Genomic DNA, 21,108 nt, shown 5'->3' on the forward strand with positions numbered 1-21,108 from the left:
TAGGAAATACCCTTGGGTCTAACATAGCACCAGTAAATGCACACATAACTGCAACAGGATTTATCCCATGTTATTAGTCTTGTCTTGAACAGAAGGCTGTCTTTTCTCACTCCAGTCTGGTATCTTTGGTCTTCAAAAGGTCATCTAGTTCATCCCTGCCATGCAGGAATACACAGTTACAGCACTCCTATAAAATATCAATTCTAACAGAAGTTGAATTTAAATGAATCTAACAGAAGACCACTAAAGGAGAGCCCATCCCCACTTTCAGACATTTCTTACAGTAAAGACGTTCTTCCTAAGGTTTAGGTGGAATCTCTTTTCTTGTAATTTTAATCCATGGGTTTGTACTCTAGTCTTCGGAGCAACAGAAAACAACCTGGCTCCATCTTCTACATGACCTCCCTTCAGATATGTAAAGATGGTTATCATGTCACCTCAGTCCTCTCTTCTCCAAACGAAGCATACCGAACAACCTTAGTCATTCCTCATAACACTTGGTTTCCAGATCTTTGATCATCTTGGTCACCCTTCTCTGGATACTTTCCAGACTATCAATATAGTTCTTGAATTGTGGTGCCCAAAACTGGAGGGAGTAGTCCAGTTGAGGTCTGATCAAAGCAGAACAGAGTGGCTGAGCCTCAACAAGCTCCAGATGAGAATCCAATGTTGCATTGCTGTAGTGACAACTAGCAACTACATTGTCAACAGGACAGAATGTGCTCTGGGTTTTAGCCTGAACTTTAAAGGACATGTTTTGGGATCATGGTCAACTCCTTGAATAGTTCCTTTAAAGATCAGACTAAGACATGGAGTAGGTTCACTATCCTACTGACTTTGGTGTACCATAAGTCAGGCATTGAGGTATTCATTGATTTCTTCTTGCCAAGTCATTCCTCATGCCAGATAAATAACTCTTCTCTCAAACACTTTGCTCTGTGAAGTTTAATGCTCTGGTGGCAAAGTTTATGGTGTCTTTCCACTCCCTTCTCACTCTGCTTCCTAGCTCATTGGCTGCATCATCGGTCGCCAGGGCAGCAAGATAAGTGAGATCCGACAGATGTCAGGAGCACACATCAAGATTGGGAACCAGACTGAGGGTTCCTCTGAACGCCACGTGACCATCACAGGCACCCCAGTTAGCATCACTTTGGCTCAGTACCTGATCACAGCCTGGTAAGGGCCATTATGACTGTTGGTGTGGAGGTGGGGTTGAATTGTGGGGGAGTGATGCAGCACTAACACAGATTTGTGAAGATACTGATGTGGATCTTTCCTGCTGTACCCAAACCCTGGGGTTCTTAAGTGAACACCTGTGTGGGAGTTAAGTGGTGACATCTTACACTGCGGTGGATAAATTGTTTAGTTTGCTTAATACTTTGTCTTTTGCTTAATAAACAGGAATACTAAATACAGCATCCTGAAGTGTTCCCATTGCTCTGTCATCAGCATTTCCCACTAATGTCCATTTGCCTCTAGCCCAGATGTGAACAGCCACTCTTTGAATTTCTTATGAGACAACCTGATGCTTAGCACATTAGCTGCCATATTTGGGGCATACTCTATCCTGACCTGTCACTACTTTCTCTTTAACTTTCTTTCTAGCTCCAAGCCACAGAACACACCAGTCAGACCTGTCCAAGAAGAATGGTGGAATTGTTCCACCTTATCAAAGAGATAACCACATCTCAGTGGAGCATAGAAATATTTTGTAATTTCTTTCTGTGATGACATTTGCAATGCTACAAGACTTGGATCAGGAAAAATCATTCACATTTCCTTTGCTAGTGCCACCAGGGAACACAGGTCCTAAATACATAGCCTTTTACTAAAAGATACAGTTTCCTGTTTACACAATCAATTTTCCTGTTTGAATGACTCCCGTAATTTATTTCAACTTTCTGTATGTGTTCATGTTCAAGAAGCTGAGCAAAGCTGAAGGCAAATTGTTCCCCTGCCCCTTGGGATAGGAAAACAGATAAATAATAATGTGGTCATTATCTCAAGTGATTGAAGTTCAGATTTCTATAAAAAATCACAGTGGTCTGTGAGCAACCCAAGAATGCCAGGAAGGGTATAAGGCTAATATGATGTTGAATGGTATAATTGTATAAACAGGATCCACTACAAGATTACCTTATAATAAGAGCATTGATATTACGCCCTTTGAACACTGACTGACAAAACCCTGTATTTCATAAAGGAGGCTCCAAACACAGGTTTTAAAGACATAAACATAGTTCCCAGGGGAGATGATACTGGAGAAGAGGACATTATGTGGATGCAGAAAATATTTTGAGCATCTTCTTCATCTGCTCCAGTCTTGTGTGTACCTATTCTTTGCACATACCATTATGCATGCCAATGTAAACACATGTCTCTGTGTGCCTATTGCATATGCATACTTCTGTATATCAGGCAAACTGCACATAGTCTCACCTATGCTATGCGAGCCTGTATATGTATACAGTGGACCATATACACTAAGGTATATGTCCATATCTGTCAGCATTTGTGTATGTGAATGTGTGTGCCATGCATGGGTCTCATTCTTTTTCCCTTCTTGTTCTTCAGTTTAGAGACGGCCAAATCTACCTCCCAGACGCCCCCCGTTGACCTCGGCATGACTTTCTCCCAGCCCCTCACCCCTTCGCCAGCCCCAACGCTGACAGCAGTGGCCGCACCTCCCCCAACCTTGCTTGGTGCCCCCTATGCCATCTCCCTATCCAACTTCATCGGCTTGAAACCCGTCCCCTTCTTGACGCTGCCCCCTTCCTCAGCCACGGGGCACAATGGCAGCCTTGCCACCTACACGACCAAGATCTCCACAGCCAATGCCAGCAAGAAGGCTGAGAGACAGAAGTTCTCCCCATACTGAAACAGGAAGGTGGGCTGTGGGCCAGGGAGGGGGAAACCTTTGGGAACCCTCACATGCTTTGTTAGAGGGCATCAGCATCAGGCCATCCCAAAGCAGGTCTCCTTGGAGAAAGAGTAAGGTGTGTGCAAAGGAAAAGCCAGTTGTACAGGAAAGTGAGGGGATGAGAGAGTTAACCTGGACAGTTGATGAGAGCAACACTCACTAAGACTCAGCCAGAGAAATAGTTGTTCTGCATGGGTTCTACTTGCTTCTGGCTGAGATCTCTACAGTGAGTAAGACCATCTGAGTCTCATGGTATTACCTCTATTATACAATGTCTGCCCTGTGCTCAGGAGTTCTATTTTTCCTTTACCTTCCCCAAACCTGTCAGATCTCCTTCAGAAAAGAGCTGATATCCCAACACATTTTTTTTAAGGAAGACTTGTTACTTTAGAAAATTTGACAACCCCCCTTCCCACACAATTCTTTGTATTACATTGAAGGAGCTGGACATCATGAGAAAAGTCTTTTCTTGATCATGGCAGCAGGTGGTACTTGCTACATCTCTGGTGATGATAGTTGAAAATATGCTGCTGTGTCTCGCGGACTGCATTTTTCAACAGTAGAATGATAAAGGTTTCTGGTTTGTATAGAACCAGAAAATAGATGGGACCTAAATACAAGGGAATATACCAAGAAGGAAAGACTTTGGTGCTCTGTCCCTAGCGCTTCAGTCCAGTCATGTGTCATTACAGCAAAATAAAGAAATGAAAAAAAATTCTTTCACAACTTTCAGCCTGGTCCTCAACATGGCAATCTTCTAAAACCTGATGTTGTCCTCCAGCTGCAGCAGAATGTAATTCCCATCATCTCCATCCTGCTTTCTAGAGACTGTAGGAGCTATAGTTCAACACAGTTGGGGGGAAGTGCCAGCTTGGGAAAAGATTGTGGAATTGTGCCTCTTACTAAAGGAAAAAGAGTGTTGAATGGTATAAACTTTCTCTAAATGTTCTGTCTAGTTGACAGGGCCTTGCATAGCAACTGTGGTCATATATTTGGCTTTCCTCATTATAAAAATGAACAATGACTAATCAAAAATAGTCTGGATTAGAGCTTTCAGCACTGGATGCCAGTCTCAGCTGCTCCCTTTGTAAGTGGGTGACATCAACCACCGTGTTTATTTTATGGCAGATACCTCAGGAAATCTCTCCTTGGCAGGATATGCAAAATCTTGTCTTGCCAATAAAGCACCTTTGAATATCAGAAAATTCTCACATGGTGGTGTCTCCAATAAGTGCTCACAAATGTTGTTTTGATCCCTTACAGTCCAGTCCTAAGCACGTTTCCCCAGCCCCACACCATTCAGTGATGCTTACTTTCCCTGAGCACGGAAGCTGCTTTAATACTGAGTGAGATCATAAGTCCATCCAGATGGTGTGTGAGAGAGCTGAATGCTGTCCCACAAGACCATTTTGAAGCTCCCTAGGCCTCCTAACATTTCCCAAAACTGTTTTTTGTAGAAGAGAATTTGGGGGGAAACTGTCACAAAATGTCTCCAAGATGTGACTGAATGGGTGGGTTTTAATTTCTTCATGTCAGGAGCTAGCAACTCAAGTGGGGCTGTGTTCCATTTTTCACTCCTGCAACCTTTCCAGGGTCTGCATTTGTTCTTCAGTTCAAAAATGCTGCATCACTTCCAATTGCGTTGTTGACTGTTTTTCTCTGGCTGGAGGTTTGGGGGGGGGGTTGAGTTTTGTGGGGAGGATTCTAGGAGGTCATGGAAGCAAACTGCACATTTTGTAGTGGGTTTGAGGCATTTGGAGTAATTTTTAGTTCAGAAAATTATCCAACTTTGCATTTTTCTACGTTTTCCCCCCTCTGACAGTTGGGTTCCTCAACCCTAACAGTTGCCCACCTTTAATCTAGCTCAGTATTATCTGGGTTGATCAGCAGCTCTCTATGGTTTAAGTAGACATCTTTGCCAGTCCTACTTGGAGATGCTGAGAATTGAACTTGAGACTTTCTGTGTACAAAGCATGAGCGCTACCAGCAAGCTCCAGCCGATCCCCTGAAAAGGATTCACTCAAAAGTGGACAAGTGATTGCAGTGTTAGCGATTTAATAAATTCTGCCACGTTTTGTTCACTGAAAAGGTTTCCTTTTCTCAGCCCTTGTTTATTGTTAACATGAGGGTGCTTGTTTAGTCAGAAGAAGCCTGTGTGAGTGAAGAGATAGCACCCAGAGACCTAAGGTTGAAGCTGATGGCTATATTAAAGACTTCCAATCAGTGTTACTGACCTGTCTGTCTAGCACTTGTGACCTAGACAGGTTGTCATCCTAAGCAAAGCTTCCAATTCACATTGCTCCATTCAGTAATTATATTCCAGAGGATTATAGGTACCACATAGCCAAAGTCAGTTAGCTAATATGTAAATCGGTAGAGTTTCACTGAAACGGGTCTGATTGCCACCTCATATAAATTGGCATGTGTGTTTTTGTAGATACTACTGCATTATCTGCAGATTATCTTTGTAAAGCAAATTATAACTGCCAATTTTCTTTGTAAAGAAACATGACTGTTGAATGAATCGGGAGTACTGGTTTGAAAGCAACCATATTGAACTTGGCTTTTCCTAGTGAACTCGATCCACCTTGCTGCCTACAGCCACTTGGAATTATATGTTCAACCATTGTCCCGAAAATTTCAGCAGGCACATCTTAGCCACTCTCAATTACATCTTTGTAGCACATCCTGTACTTTCTCTTGCCTGTGGGAATCAGGTAATGCAAAGCCCTTGCTACGTTGGGCTCATTCTTCTGGATTACTATACCAAAGCTACCCAGGAAAAATAAGAGCAGATCTTAGAAGTTACTGTTTAAGAAGAATGCAAATATAACACTGATGTGCTGAAGCTACCCACAACTGAGCAATCCTGTTCAATTATACATAGCTTTGAGGCTGCCGTTTTGTTTATATTTTGTAAAAATGACATTTCAAATCCTGAAAAAAGTCAAGTTTAAAAAGGCAAAACTGTTGGATTTGTTTGGTTTAATAATACCTGTATAGAATAGAAAAGAGATGAGGAAGCTTTGATCCTCCCAACTGTTTGGGGCTTCAGCTCCCAAAAGCTCCAGCCTGCACCACTGAGATAAAGGATCAATGGGAGTTGAAGTCTACAGCACCTTTGAGGACCATTGGCTCTGCACCCATGGCATCAACAGACTGGCCACTTGTGATGTCACAGGTGATGACTGATAGTCACGGGTGATGACAGGTCAATGAGTATAGCTTCGTAGATCTGATACCGAGCAGGGCATGAAGGCTATTGTTTGCTCCTAGTGCCCCTCAAACAGCACCATTAAAACTTGGCATCCAACCGTGTTGTCAATTTTTGGCCACCAAAAATAAAAAAAAGACAAAAGAATTCCCCCTTTGCACAAATAGGAAGTTATTATTATTATTATTTTTTAAAGGTTTTCATTAACTGCTGCCAATCTTTAGCAGCCTGCTACCATCCCTCATTTTTTATTTGGCTGCTGAAATTTGATGGGGCAGTGAGCAGGGATACAGACCAGCAGAGGTGGATAGGTCTAGGGATTGGTTTCCAGACCCACTGAAGTTGCCCATCTGATCTAATGAGTCAGGTTCCCAGATGGTGTACATCAATACAGGTGCATCTCAATATTTTCATCCCACAAAAAATGGGATAGAACAACAAAAAATATTCTACTGCAGATGAACCAGTTTTTGGCATTGTACCCTGGCTGGTACAAATCTCTCTTAATTCCTCTTCTGTTACTTGCAGGCAAAACATGCTCATCCTTCCTTGCTGCCTGGAGGAATTTCCCTCCCTCCCTTCCTCTCCCATCCCAGTCCTTTTAGGCTTGTCTTTGAAAATGCTGTACATATAATTCTATATTTTTCCTTCTTTGTAACTTATCATTGATTTAATAAAAATGCAAACTGGGTCTGTTCAGAAGTAATATGATTACATTTTTTTAAAACATATGAATCAAGGAAGAAAACATTTCCAGAGCAACCATTTGGATAGTTTAGTGAAAGGGAGTGGGGAGAGATAAGAATTTTAAAATATTTTACCAAAAATCAATGGTAGCTAGAATTTCTAGGTCCTCCTGTGACAGCTGGACTTCCACATGACAAGACATCAGCAGCAAGTTACTTTTTTTTCCTGTTGTACTGAGAGCCTGGAAAACTTACTTACTTACTGGGTTTTTGTTGTTTGTTTGTTTGTTGTTCTCGTGGAAATTTGAACACACAGAAACCCCCCAGGAGAAAAACGTGGCTCTGCACAGTATAGTCAGATTTCAGTTTTTTAATTGATTCGAAATAAACTCCCACCTACTAATTGTGTCCTGATCCTCAGTAAGGCAAATCAGAGCCATGTCTCTGGGCAATTCCAGACTGGTCTAAAGAAGTGAGCATTTGCAGCATAGCTTCTTCATTTTTGCCAGATATTGCTGGTTGTTGCCTCTCCATTCACTAATTCCCTGTCAGTGGGTTCTTTCCTGTTACTTTTGCGAGACTTTGTCACTGGACATAGCAATGTCTTGTATCTGTAATGCATTTTTTAAAAACGGAGGGCAAGGTTTGCTGAGGTTGAGGTATCATCCTACCTTTTTGAAATGTACAGTATTGTTATTTTTCTTAGAATTTTAGTGCATCTTTTTTTTTTTTTTGCATGCACTAAAATTCTAAGAAAAACTAAGAAAACTAAAACCTGTGAGATAAGGAAAGGGGTTAGACAAGGGTGTCCCTTGTCCCCACTTTTATTCATTTTGGCCCTAGAACCATTATTAACGAATATTAGAAAGAATCCATTGATTGAGGGATTTAAATGTAAAGGGGAAGAGTATAAACTTAGGGCATTCGCGGATGACGTGGTTTTAACAATTGCTAATCCTAAGGAAAGTTGTGAACAGCTAATGAAGACTTTAAAGAAATTTGGGAGAGTGTCGGGGTACCGGATTAATGTGGACAAAACAAAAGTTTTGGCCTTGAATTTAACAACGGAGGAAAAGAATTGGTTGGAACAAATAACAAAATTTAAAATTGAGAAAAAGGTTAAATATTTGGGCTGTGTGTTAACAGTTAAAAATTCGGATCTTTTTAGAAACAATTATGAGAAATTATGGGGGGAAATTAAAAAAGAATTAGAAAGATGGGATAAATTGAATTTATCATGGATGGGGAGAATTGCCACAATTAAGATGATGGTACTGCCAAAAATGATGTTTTTATTTCAGACACTTCCAATTATAATGAATGATAGACCGTTTGTGAAATGGGAAAAAGATTTAAACAATTTTATTTGGAGAAAAAAGAAAGCAAGGGTTAAAGCAAGAACAATGCAGGATGCGGTGAAGAATGGAGGATTGGCATTGCCAAATATAAAATGGTATTATTATGCAGCGGTATTAGATTGGTTATTAGACTGGATTAGATTAGATAATAGAAGGGTTATAAATTTGGAGAAAAGGGATTTAAAATTTGGACTTCATGCATATCTGATATATGGGAAAACTAAAATAGATGGATACTTCAATGATCATATTATACGTAAATCGTTGATTAGAGTATGGAATAGGTACAAAAGAAAATGGTGTGCATTAATACCATTATGGACCTCCCCTAATGAAGCTTTCTTTAATCGAATCGTGATACAGGATAATATGTGGGTGACATATAAACAATTAACAACAGTGGTTGGAGGAGTGAGAAAAATGAAAACACAAGAGGAATTGGAGAGGGATGGACTTAAATGTGATTGGTTTTCATATAGACAGTTTAAAGAAAGATATATAATGGATAAGAAAATGGAAGATATAGGGGAGGGAGAATCACAATTAGAAAAGATTATATTAGACCCCAAGAAACAAATAGCTAAACTATATAATTTAATTAGGGAGTATGAATTGGAAGCAGAAATTATAAAGGACTATATGATTAAATGGCCTAAGGATTTAAAAGAAACGATTCAATTGGAACAATGGGAAAGTGTGTGGAACGGAAGAGTAAAAATAACACCCAGTGCGGAAATTAAAGAAAATCTATATAAATCAATGTATAGGTGGTACTTGACTCCTTTTAAGTTATCTAAAATGTTCAATCAAAATAATACATGTTGGAAGTGTAAAAAGGAGGTGGGAACGTATCTTCACTGTTGGTGGAGTTGCCCTAAAGTATTTAGGTTCTGGAGAGAGGTCCATAAAGAGATTAAAAAAATTGTGACAATTAGAGAAAAACCAAATCCCTTAATGTATCTCTTAAACATTACTGATTTGAATAAGGAGGAAGTATATAAAGAAAAGATATTATTTTATATGATCGTGGCCGCAAGAGCAGTGATTGCCAAGAAGTGGAAGACGGAAGAACTGCCTTCAATTGAAGACTGGCATTTAAAGGTGATGGAATACTCTGAGATGGATAAATTAACAACTTTGATAGGGAAAGGGAGTTTGGATGAGTTTAGTAGGGAATGGGATCCCTGGGATGAATATTTACATAATAGGGGGTAGTTATTAGGATGGATTTTTTTTAGAGATCTCTAGAATAAAGTGAAAAAGGGGAAATTGGTGGTGGTTTCAGAACTAGGGGATTTTTTGGGATCTTTATTGTTAGAGTGGTAGTATATTTCCTATGGAGTGAATATAGAACAATGAATAAGAGTTTGTTTTAATACTAGGCCAAAAAGAGAGGGTGGTAGATGCGAACCAAAGGAAGTCAGTGGAGAAGATAGAAAAGAGAGAGAAGAAAGAAGTGAAAGTAGAAGGGATAATAAGAAATTTATACAATGTATTGATTTTTAATCTGTTAAAAGATTTTTGCTTTCCTTTTTTCTCATGAGGTTATGAGATGTATGTTTTATTTGTAAGTTTGTCATGTGTTTAATAAAAAATTAAAAAAAAAAAAAGAATTTTAGTGCATCAATGAAATAGAGAAAGTAGGGGGAAGAAGATGAAGGAATTGCCTTTATCTTTCCCATCATACATCCTGAAACTGTCAAGCATGCAAATATTGCAGCCTACCTGACAGTACCCATCACTGGGGGAGTGACTGAAAAACTGAGCATGAACCACAACTACATGCATATGTGCCCATTGGGATTTTTTTAAAATAGTGGAATTGAAAAAAACCAAAGAAACTATTGGAGGCTGGCAGTAAAAGTTGTAGTATTTCTGAGAATTGTGGGCAAATTGACCACGATAGCAAGTATAATTTAGATATTATTTTTTAAAAAATCTACAGCTACAAATCTCAAGTGATGTTCAACCCATCTGATTTCTGCCAACACACAAAAACCCACCTCTTTTGCAAGGTGGCAGAAGGTGTATGTATATTAATTTTATCACAATACTGCGTGGACTGTACACTCAGAGAAGAAGTTGAGGTAAAACATTCTGTGTAAAAGGATTGTCCACCCACTACACACAAACATTATGCTTTAGACAAAGAATGTGGCCTGATTTATGTATGAGAGACATAGATCATTCTACCTCCAAAAACCTCAGGCTAGCCCATGGGGAGATTCTATGGCCCTATACAGACAGCCAAAATAAAGCTGCTTCGAGTCACTTTGGAGATACGGTGTTTCAATGATGCATGTGTCCTAAGAGTCTGGAAGCTGCACCAAAGCTGCACTCCAGTCCACCTGGCATCACACATGGGTTTCACTGCATAAAATAAAATGCATCATGCAATACAGATCACCACCATGGGGAAGATTTTGGCTGTCTTGTGTGCCTGGTGATGGCAAGATCCCATTTAAAGCTGGCAGAGCGTAAAGTTCCCCCAGTATACTTAAAGTGGTCCAAAAGAGTGAAGATGGTCAGTTAGGTTGTGATACAAAAAGGCAGCTCTCCCAATACACCCCTGAAGCCAGTCTATGGCTGTTTGGGTTGCAGGGGATCAGAGTTATGCCTTGGTGTTCCCTAGTTGCTGTCACACTGCCTGGCAATACCATTGTGAAAGGAGGTAGGTACCACATGCTTTCTAAAACAAGTTCAGGAAAAGAAGTGTTGTCAATGAAGTGTGGTTATACTATCACAGGGGTGGAAAAGGTACAGCCCATGGTCCACATGCAGTGTCACCATGGGTTCACAAAAGGAAAAAAACTCTTGTTTGGGATGAATTTTCACCCAAAAGCAGCAAAAAAAACAAAAAAAAAAAACAAAAAAAAAAGGGGGGGGGCTCTGGTTGCTTGCATTTGTTGTTGTTGTGTGTCTACAAGTTATCTTTGGCATATGGCAAGCCTAAGGCAAACCTGTCATGGGGTTTCCTTGGCAAAATTTGTTCAGAGATGGTTTGCCATTGCCTTCCCCTGAAGCTGAGAACATATGACTTGCCCAAAGTCAGCCAGTGGGTTTCATGGCCAAGCTGGGAATTGAACCCTGATACACTCAACACTCAAACCACTATTCCACCTTGCATATGTCACATATATTCCTGACATCCTCAGCCCGTGGACACCTCCCCTGCAAAAGTGCAAAAAAGCACTCTTCGATCAGCCAAAATGTTGTCCAGAGGTGATGCAACATCACTTTTGGTGTGTCTAGAGGTGCATCCAGACGCAAAATTGCCCCCCACCTATCACCCAGTTGTCTACCTGTGAGCTAGCCTACTAAGTCACCCAGAGGACTATAGCCTCAGTAGGTTGCCCAAGCGCCAACTGCTGGGTGGCAGCTTCAAGGCCCCAGCTCTACTTTCCCTTAACCTTTCCTTTAACCTGGACCTGAACTAGAAGGTCTGTCCTCTGTAAAGCAAGGCACTTGGGCATCTTGGCTAGTTGCTGTGCAAATAAAAAAGGATGGGAGCCCTCCCTGCTTCATGCTGCTGGTTGCTACAGCAACTGCATAAGTCTGTTTACTTGCTAGCATGTGACACGCACAAGGCCTGCTGCAGACATCTAGCATATGTAATAAGCAGCAGTGTGAACAGATAATATCACATGCTGCACCTTGGGAAAGCTCTATTTCCTGGATAGATGAGTGCCTGCATAACCTGTCTGCCTCTGGAGTCACTCTTCCTTTGGACTCATGTTGCCCAAGTTCCTGGGAACACACTGGCCCCTACTGGAGCTATTTGGAACTCAAACATTAGATTCCTTCATCTAGTAGAGCAGCAATTCCCAATCTTCAGTTCCAGGATGTTGTTGGACTACAACTCGCCAAACCCCTGGCTATACCAGTTGGAGCCTTGGAGAGTTCAAGTTCTACAGCTTTCCAAGATTGGGAACCGCTGATCTGGAGCATACTCTGTCTCCTTTACCTGCAGAAAGCACCAAAGATTTTGTTGTTGTGTGTGTTCAAACTGTTTCTGACTTATGGCAACCCTAAGGCAACCCTGTCACAGGGTTTTCTTGGCAAGTTTCTTTTGAGAGGGTTTGCCATGGTTGTCCTCTGAGATTGAGTGTGTGTGATTTGCCCAAGGTCACCTAGTGGGTTTCATGGCTCAGTGGGAATTTGGACCCCGGTCTCCAAAGTCCAACACTCAAACCACCACAGTACCCTGTCTCTCCAAAGAATTAAACCCTTCTAGGTTCAATGGGACTTATGCCCTAGCCAGTATGTTTACTATTAGACCAGGCCTGCACAATATGGCCCAGGGGCCACATGAGGCCTACCAAAGGATTTTGGGTGGTCTGCAAGATGTGGAATGACTTCAAGGCAGAGGAGAGGGCCATGCAGTGGAGGAGGAGGAAGGGCAAGCACTCACCCCTCAAGGCTCCTCTGCTTCCTGGCTTTCTCCCAAGGTGGCCAGAGGAGGAAGATAGGCAAACACTTGCCCTGTAAGGCTTCTACGCTGATCAACATTCTCCTGAGGAGACATCCAGGTGGAGGAGAAGGATGGGCAGAGGAGGAGGATGGAATTAATATTAGTAATATTAATAAATAAATAAATAAATAAATAAATAAATAAATAAATAAAAACTTATCTGAGGCCCAAAGAAGTTTAGCCTATTTTAATTTTGGCCCCTACCTACTACCAAGTTGTGCAGGCCTGAGCTAGTTCATAACCATCTGTTCCAGAGATGAGGAATATACAGTCCCCCTGATGCTATTGGTGAAACTTGTCACCTCTTCACCATTAGCTATGCTGGGTAGGACTGATGAGAGCTGCAATCCCACAACATCTGGAAGGCCACATTCCTCACCCTTGTTTTGTAATCATGTGGAAGCCTTTGCTATTTCTAGGAATCTTCTCCATTCTATCAGGAACTGTTTGGGCTGGAGCTAGAAGGCGTTGGCTTCTTTTTATTACTATCTCTGAACTGAAGCTAAAGTTATTTCAAAAATATATTGTTATAGGTGATTAACATAGCATCACAGGCTTAGTGACATCACCAGGAGATGCGGACCTCACCTGGTGACACCCTAAGGGGGGGTGACACCACTACTTCTCAGACAACTGCATTTTGACAGAAATGGGCTGTGGCATTCACCTGTATCTCTTTAAAATGCTGAAGAAATTGTGTAAGTGGGGTGAAGCTCAGTGGAAAGAGAAAGGAGAGGCCCTAGGGTGTTATACCAAATTTGTTTTACCAAATTTTCACTTTAACCACATGAAACTATGTTATGTAAACACATTCTGATATCGTAATTTAAGGGTATCAATTTAATTTTGCTAGTTTATGTCACATCTATTACCATTACATTCAGTGATATATGGGAATTATGATTTATAAGTAAATTAATACAAAAAACATTCCTAAGGATTCTGTATAGTGTGGTATGGGAGGAGGTCAAAGGGAGGGAGGAACACCATGAGGTACCGCTCCAGATGACACCAACCCTAGTGACACCACTACACAGGCTCAGTTATAGAAGATGAGACATATTGCTATAAAAAATCTTGGACACTTCACACTACAACAATATATTGCGAAAATTCCATAGGGACATTTAGAATTCTTAGCCAGGGAGTTTTAGTACATCGCCAAACCACTGTGATGAGTTGTCAGATTCCACAATCCTTCTTGTTGTGTGTTTTCAACTTATTTCCAGTTTATGGCAACCCTAAGGCGAACCTATCATGGGTTTTTTAGGAAGCATTTGTTCAGAGGAAGTCTGCCGTTATCTTCTCCAGAAGCTGAAAGCATGTGACTTGCCGAAGGTCATCCAGTGGGTTTCATGGCTGAGAGGGAATGAAACCCTGGTTCCCAGAGATGTAATCCAATATGCTGACCAAGGCTGAGAGAGTGTAACGTGACCAGAGGGTTTCCATGGCTGAGCAGTGATTTGAATTCTCCTCTCCCAGAGTCCTAGTCCAATACTCAAATCACCACCCTGGCTCCTACTACTACCCTCTAGCAGCTGTATATAATATCTACTCCTTCCCCCTTTAAGTGTGTGAAATGTTTCAGGAAATAAGTAAGGAACACATATTCCTTTCAAACTAGAACTGAAATATTGAATAGTCTATCCATATAACTATACAGTGGGCCCTTGGTATCTGCTGAGATTTGGTTCCAGGGCACCCCCCCCACCCCCCCACCATGGATACCAAAATCTGTGGATGCTCAAGTCCCATTAAATGGTGTAGTAAAATGGTGTCCCTTATGTAAAATGGCAAAATCAAGTTTGATTTTGGGTATTCATGTATTTTAAAACACATTTTCAAGCTGTGGATGGTTGAATCCAGGGATAAGGAATTCATGGATACAGAAGGTCAATTCTACTCACTGTATTACAAATTTAAGATTTCCCTCTTGTACAGGAACAACGATTATAGAAACAAAATGTAACAGGGCATGTGATTTGACAGACAGACTAGTAATCAGGTCAGTAGAAACAACTGCATGGACTGGGCTAAAATTGCAGGGGGAAAATATATATATAACAAAGAATTGGGGTCAGGTGGGAGGAGAAAAGCCAGATTGCACACAGATTCATTGACACACTTTCCCGGGAGATGTAGTGAATGCAGTCTGTAGTGAGGCAAGAACTGGAAGATCCCCAAATTTGGCATCCTAATGATGTGGACACAGGCACTGCAGTATTAGGTTTCAAGAACCAAATTGCCAGTTAAACAGTTGTAGTAATAAAGTAGATACTATTTTGTCACCATGAATATGCTATGGATTTTTTACAATCATCCGTATAATACCCCATGCATTCATTCTTGGCAGTGAATATTCCAAATAGTCCACTCATTCCTAAAAGCTGGCTATAACAGTAGTGGTGCATGATAAAGGTACTATAGAAATAGAATATATAAATACGAATGGCTGCGCTATTGTGTTTTTTTAATTCCTTGAACTTAAAAAAAACCCATATTTTTAAAACTTATGTGCTTCCCTGAGCTTTCATGATTTAGGGTGGGATATAAATCTTTTAAAAAATGAATGTAATAAAATTTCACAGATGATCCTCACAGCATCCACTTCCAGTGTCTCAAACTGGATAGGTATTTAGCAACTGACACAAAACAAAAATGCATGTGTCCTTGTTCAGGGCTTTCCTGTGTACAAAAATATGATGTAGGAACTGGCCCTGAGGAATTATGGAGGAGCTTTGGCCCTGCTTGCATCTCCCCCAGGTAAGAGGAGGCAGTGCTTTGAGTTGCAGCTGTTCAATGGAAAATTGAATCCTTCCTGAAAGACTGTGGATGAACTCAGAGGCCTTCTGCAGTGTTTGCCTTGTGAAGCATTCACCTAGACTGCTTTTATTTGATACCTTTGCTTTTAATAAATATGCCAGCAGACGCCGAGACAATGAAAGGCAGGCACTGCTTTGATCAACCCACTTATGTTGGCTGAAGCAGTTGTGAATAGAGAATGCAGTTTCATTTACAGACTGATGCAAAGGTCGGGGATGGGCACTCAACTTCCAGCATAACACTTTGAAATTGCTGCACATCATAGAATGGGGAAAGTATGTGTGGCTTCATTGACCCAAGATTCTCTGCCTTTTCAAAATAGCATCATGTAAGTAGATAAATAGGCACCACTTTGGTGGGAAGATAACAGCATTCTGTGCAGTCATGCTGGCCACATGACAACCGGAGTCGTCTTCGGACAACACTGGCTCTTCAGCTTAGTAACGGAGATGAGCACTGCCCCTTACTGTTGGACATGACTAGAGACATTCATGTCAAGGGGAAACCTTTACCTTTACCCTCCCCCTAACATTTTACAAAGATGGGATAAGTGTGGCCAAACAATATCAGATTGTGGTCAAGATGGTAGAAGTTCCCAATGAGGAAGAACACATAAACTAGAAGTTTGCTTTTGCCTGGGCTTACTGAGTTAATTAAGTGCAAATGACTTTTGCACTTTGCACTTAGGTCCTAAACACACTGCTCGAAATAATCCAGTTTGAGAACACTTTATCTGACCTGGCTCAGTGCTATGGAATCCTGGGAATTGTAGTTTATAGTGGCACCAGAGCTCTCTGACAGAGAAGGTTAAATGTCTCACAAAATTACAGTTTCCAGAATTTCCAAGCATTGAGGCAGGCCACATAAGCGGTCTCAAACAGAATTATTTCTGCAAGTGTATTTTGGACCTTAATTTGCAACAACTGAAGTAAACTAAGGACAAAGCAAGTGGGAGGAGGAGAGAGAAACTGAAACATTTAAAAGCAGCTGATTAAGTGAGAAAACAGGATCCATCAGGACTGCCCAAGCCAAATTTGAACAGCTAGAGGATATGGCATCAATATACCCCAGCAGAGTTAGGCTGGATCTCACAGGCACATAGCTGTTTTGTAATGTCCACCACAGCCTTAAGTTCATCCATTGCACAACAGTTTATTAGATCTCCACCTGCTGAGAAAAAAGTAAGATATGTATGTGTCCCTGCAGAAAGACTGAATATATTACTAGAAACAACCCTTCAGGAGCCTCTGAAAGCACAACAGCTGGTGCAACTATTTTTACACAGGCATAGTGCCTCAACAACATTCTAGACATAGCATTCTTCTAGAAGCGTGGTTCTCAACCACTGGTCTCCTAGATGTTTTGGACTTCCAATTCCTGGAAACCCCAGAGAGTAGAGATTCTAAGAGCAGAAGTCCAAATTGTTTGAAGAACTTAAGCTTTAGCAGAAGTGGAAAGGATCTATTTCATACATCATTCAAAGCAGAATCCATTTTACCTGTAAACTGAAAACCAAAGCAAAGGGGATAGCAGCAGAGATGGGTCTCAGGTTCTGCATCCATCCCATGCACAGGTGACAAAATGTGTGGCTTTTCAGATATTAATTAATATTTACTTCTCTTATTTCTCATTATCAGCCAAGTCAGCTGAGGCTGATGGGAACTGGACTCCAACCACATCTGGAGAGTCAGCCTCTAGAACCTTGACTTAGTACATGCATATAGTGTGCCCAGATGTGTTCTTGCAGATACATATAATAGTCTGTACATCTACCACAAATAAGGGTAGACAAATTGCATGGATAGGGATGTATGCACATACACTCATCCAAGCATACAGCACTTTCAACACACGCTAGGGAAGGACAAGTGGATGGTTTCACGGCTATGTGCTACTGTGTCTACCCATCCAGCATGTATCTGAAAAGGTCCTAAGAATGCTAAGATTTGCATCCTTGCAATATGCTGTTTATTGGGGCATTAGGTTTAAACTCCATTGACACCCCCTTCTTGTGGGGGAGAGGCTTGCCTAACCTAATGAAATTGTGAGCTATGTTGGCGGTGGTATAATAGCCACCGGTGGGGCCTTCAATGCCAGACAGGTCACAACCGAAGGGTCTGACCAAGAGTGCCGAAGGGCAGGATGGGCTCTCTAGCCTTATGGCAACTATCCTAGGAGAAGGAAAACTCTAATCCCAAACCCGGGCAGATGGTGCTCATCTAACCCTGTAAGGTCAACCATCTAAGAGAAAGTAACTCTAAGCAAACCTACGACCCGAGGGCCATTCACATCCCACTGTCCATGCTTGTCAAGGCCTCAGCAGATGAACCTCTGGTTTAAAGGGTGAGGCCAGTTCTGTGTATGCTGCGCTCCACCAGAAAAACCCATTGCACAGGATTGAAGGATAGAAAGTGCAGGATGAGTCCTTCCTGAATCTTCATTCGTGAAGTAAAGCCAGGGAGAGGTTTAAACTGCCCTAAGAAACCCAATCAAAGTCTGTCTGCATCTACACTGCAGAATTAATGCAGTTTGACACAACTTTACCTGCCATAGCTCAATGCTATGGAATTCTGGGATCTGTAGTCTTGTGGAATATTTAGCCTTCTCTTTCAGAGAGCTCTGGTGTCATAACAAACTACAAATCTCAGGATTCCATCGGATGGAGCCATGGCAGTTAATGTAGTATCAAACTATTAATTCTGCAGTGTTGCAGCAGCCAGGAAGCTACCATGAGTTTGAAAGACCTGAGGGTGATCTGAAGGTCTCTCATTCAGAGGGTCACCCTAAACTGAAGCCAACATGTGTGTGTATGTGTGTGCCTTGAAGTTGTCTGTTGGCGACCCTGTGGATTTCATAGGGTTTTCTTTGGTAAGGAATACTCAGAGATGGTTTTGCCCGTTTCCTGACTGCCAGCCAATAAAAACAACAACAAGAAGAAGCCCAAGAAGTCCTTTGGTATGCCTAAAAGGCAATGGGCTCTTATACACAAAAATGTTCACGCTAGAATTTCTCTAGGGTATATGTACGTGGCCAGGAAAGAATATAGCTCTTTGTACTGGAGAAGAGAGAGGCAAGTGAATTTATGTGGATCAATATAAATAAAAGTGAGGTGGCACCATTGAAGGCCATACTCTCTATAGCTGCACTCAAGCGAAGCTCAATATCTTGCTGTGGAGAAAGTGTTTTAGGTTGCTGGTGGTGGATAAATAGACAAACTTTTTCTCAAAACAGCAACATGGTTATATACGTGGAAGAGTACTGACATAGATACAGCATGTCATGGTTTTATGATATTTATTTTGTTAATGTATTAATTTTATTTTATCTGTTTTTATCTGAGATTCTCTAGAGGAAAAGTAGCACAAAAATTCAATAAATAAATAGCTTTTGTAATAGGTCTGAAATGGTACCAGCTGCAGCAAGGTGGTGCAGTTGTAATAGGGCACATCTTCTGATTTAAAGATTTCAGTTGACTGAAGAATGGAGCACTATTGTCTATTGGATTGACAATAATATATTGTCAAAATATTAATGTTTGTAAACCAGAGTGGTAAAATGCCTATTTGCACAACTGATGTAGAAAGAAATACACTAGTAGAATCCAAGATTGTGCTGAGCAAAACCAATCTCTCTGTACACTGCTCTCCCTGATGGTCTTTGACACCAAAATCTGCGACAATGAATGTCAAAGATGGTGGACAGGTTTTGTCCCATTTTGGTTATGCTCCAACTTGTCATCAGTTGCTTTGGTCCCTCAAACTCAACAGGAGTGACCATGCTGGCTGAGAGCTTCTGGGTGTCCAAAAACTAACTTTTCCCACTCTGGTTCTTTGAGCTGGGGCTCTGTTCATACATGTGGGAACTTGCATGTTTTGATATTCTGCTAGCAATTGCTTTTGAGATCATACCTATGAGATTCTTAGTGAAAAGGCTTTAAAGGCAGTGGGGGCATCAAATTGTCACCATCACTTCTTTTCTTTTCAGTAGCTGCACAAATCTGACAGGACCATTAGTGCTCCAAAAGGTAAGATGCACTTTAATAATAATAATTTGTTTTATTTATATACCGCTATTCCAAAGATCATAGCGGTGAACAGCAAGTAAGCTAATTAGCAAGTAAGCTAATTTGCCCCCAACAGTCTGGGTACTCATTTTAGCGACCTCGGAAGGATGCAAGCCTGAGTCGAGCTTGGGCCCTTTTGCTGGTCTTGAACTTGCAACCTTGTGGTTTTGAGTGAATGGCTGCAGTACAGGCATTTAACCACTGCGCCACCAGGGCTCCTTTGTTAATTACCGTAGTCTAATCTCTTCTGGGTTCATTAGAAATAGCAGCAGGGGAGTCATGATAATTTCAATGTCTCAGGGGGACGGACATTCATTCTTGAGTACACTTCTTTATGTCACACAAACCTGGCAATACAATAATAAAAAGGAATGACAGAAAGACATTCATTCACTCTTCTGAACTATATTTGTTTTAAAACAATTGGAGTTTATTTTTTTTAAAAAAAAAATGTTTGATGTTTCCACTAAATGCTTGTTACAGAGATTAGACTTCCAATTAAGAATAAAGTTCAGAGGAAATTCTCCCGTAGGGTGTAAAGCATTTCATCCTGCCTCACTATGGATCAAGTAGTGAGTGACGGGCATGACTCTTATCCATCTGAGACCCTGAAGAACCTCTGCCAGTTAGAGTAGGCAACATTGGTTGAAACAGGCAAATTGTCTGGTCTGGTACAAAGCAGCTTCCCAAAGCCAGAAATTGGGGTGGGGGGGGGAATCTTTAACTCTCCTTCTTTCCAAGGACATTCTTTTCTGTTGATCTATGCTTGTTGACACATCACAAGAAATACAGATCACATCCCCAGCCAAGAGTGTAATGTCAATAGCGTGGTCAAGATCTAGCAGTTTAGGTGCATCTAAACTGTAGAAATAATGCAAGTTAGACACCACTTTAACTGCCATGGCTCCATCCTATAGAATCCAGGGATTTGTAGTTTTGTGAGGTACCGGTATTCTTTGGCAGAGAAGTCAAAAGAGCTTGTGAAACTACAAATCCCAGGATTCCACAGGACTGCACTACAGCATTTAAAGTGATATAAAACTGTTATTTCTACAGTGTAGATGTAGAGACAATAATTTCTAGTGGAATCTGCTCCCATAGCTCAGACGGAGCAGGTCTCAGGGAATCATTCTCTAGAAGCTTTAACAAGCTGCTGGTAATAGAAAAACTGTCCTCTCTTTTCATTCTTAAAACTTCAATTTTTGCTCCATGACTGAGAAGGAATAGAAACAAATCATTACATGGGAACATTGGCACCAGAATCAGCTCCAGTCATGGGTGACTAGTGGTCCATGTAGCCTTACGTACACTAAAAGATACACCAAAACATGACAGTGAGGTATAGGGGAGCAACACAATATAGATGGAGGTGACCATTTACATGCATGTGAGTAGAAGTGAACATTTAGATCAGGGGTGGGAATCATGTGGCCCACCAAATGTTGTCAGACTGCCACTCTCCATATTCCTCTATGCTATATAGTCAACAACATTGGAGGAGCAATATGTGCCCAATTTCCATGTCTAATGTAGATGCATGCACACCCAGAAACTTAGTTCTGTACATGGATCA

At 41.2% G+C, this 21,108-nt stretch overlaps 1 protein-coding gene across 8 annotated transcripts in view; it reads left to right on the plus strand.

Moving 5' to 3' along the window:
• The window catches only part of PCBP4 (poly(rC) binding protein 4), a 104,602-nt gene that overhangs the window by 61,906 nt on the left and 21,588 nt on the right, over positions 1-21,108 (plus strand). For 5 of the 8 annotated variants that reach the window (XM_089524786.1, XM_089524833.1, XM_089524805.1 and 2 more), the window contains 2 exons: positions 1,007-1,176; positions 2,575-6,820. In XM_089524786.1, the coding sequence (XP_089380912.1) occupies positions 1,007-1,176; positions 2,575-2,878 (474 nt within the window). In that variant the 3' untranslated portion in view covers positions 2,879-6,820. Of the gene's footprint in view, positions 1-1,006; positions 1,177-1,605; positions 2,540-2,574; positions 6,821-19,456; positions 19,497-21,108 lie in introns of those variants that run through there. The other 3 variants (XR_016281267.1, XM_089524823.1, XM_089524846.1) reach the window with 2 other exon arrangements.

Source organism: Sceloporus occidentalis, unplaced genomic scaffold (assembly GCF_023333645.1).
Source record: "Sceloporus occidentalis isolate IW3139 unplaced genomic scaffold, rSceOcc1.0.p SCAF_1, whole genome shotgun sequence".
NCBI classification, from domain to species: Eukaryota; Metazoa; Chordata; class Lepidosauria; order Squamata; family Phrynosomatidae; genus Sceloporus; species Sceloporus occidentalis.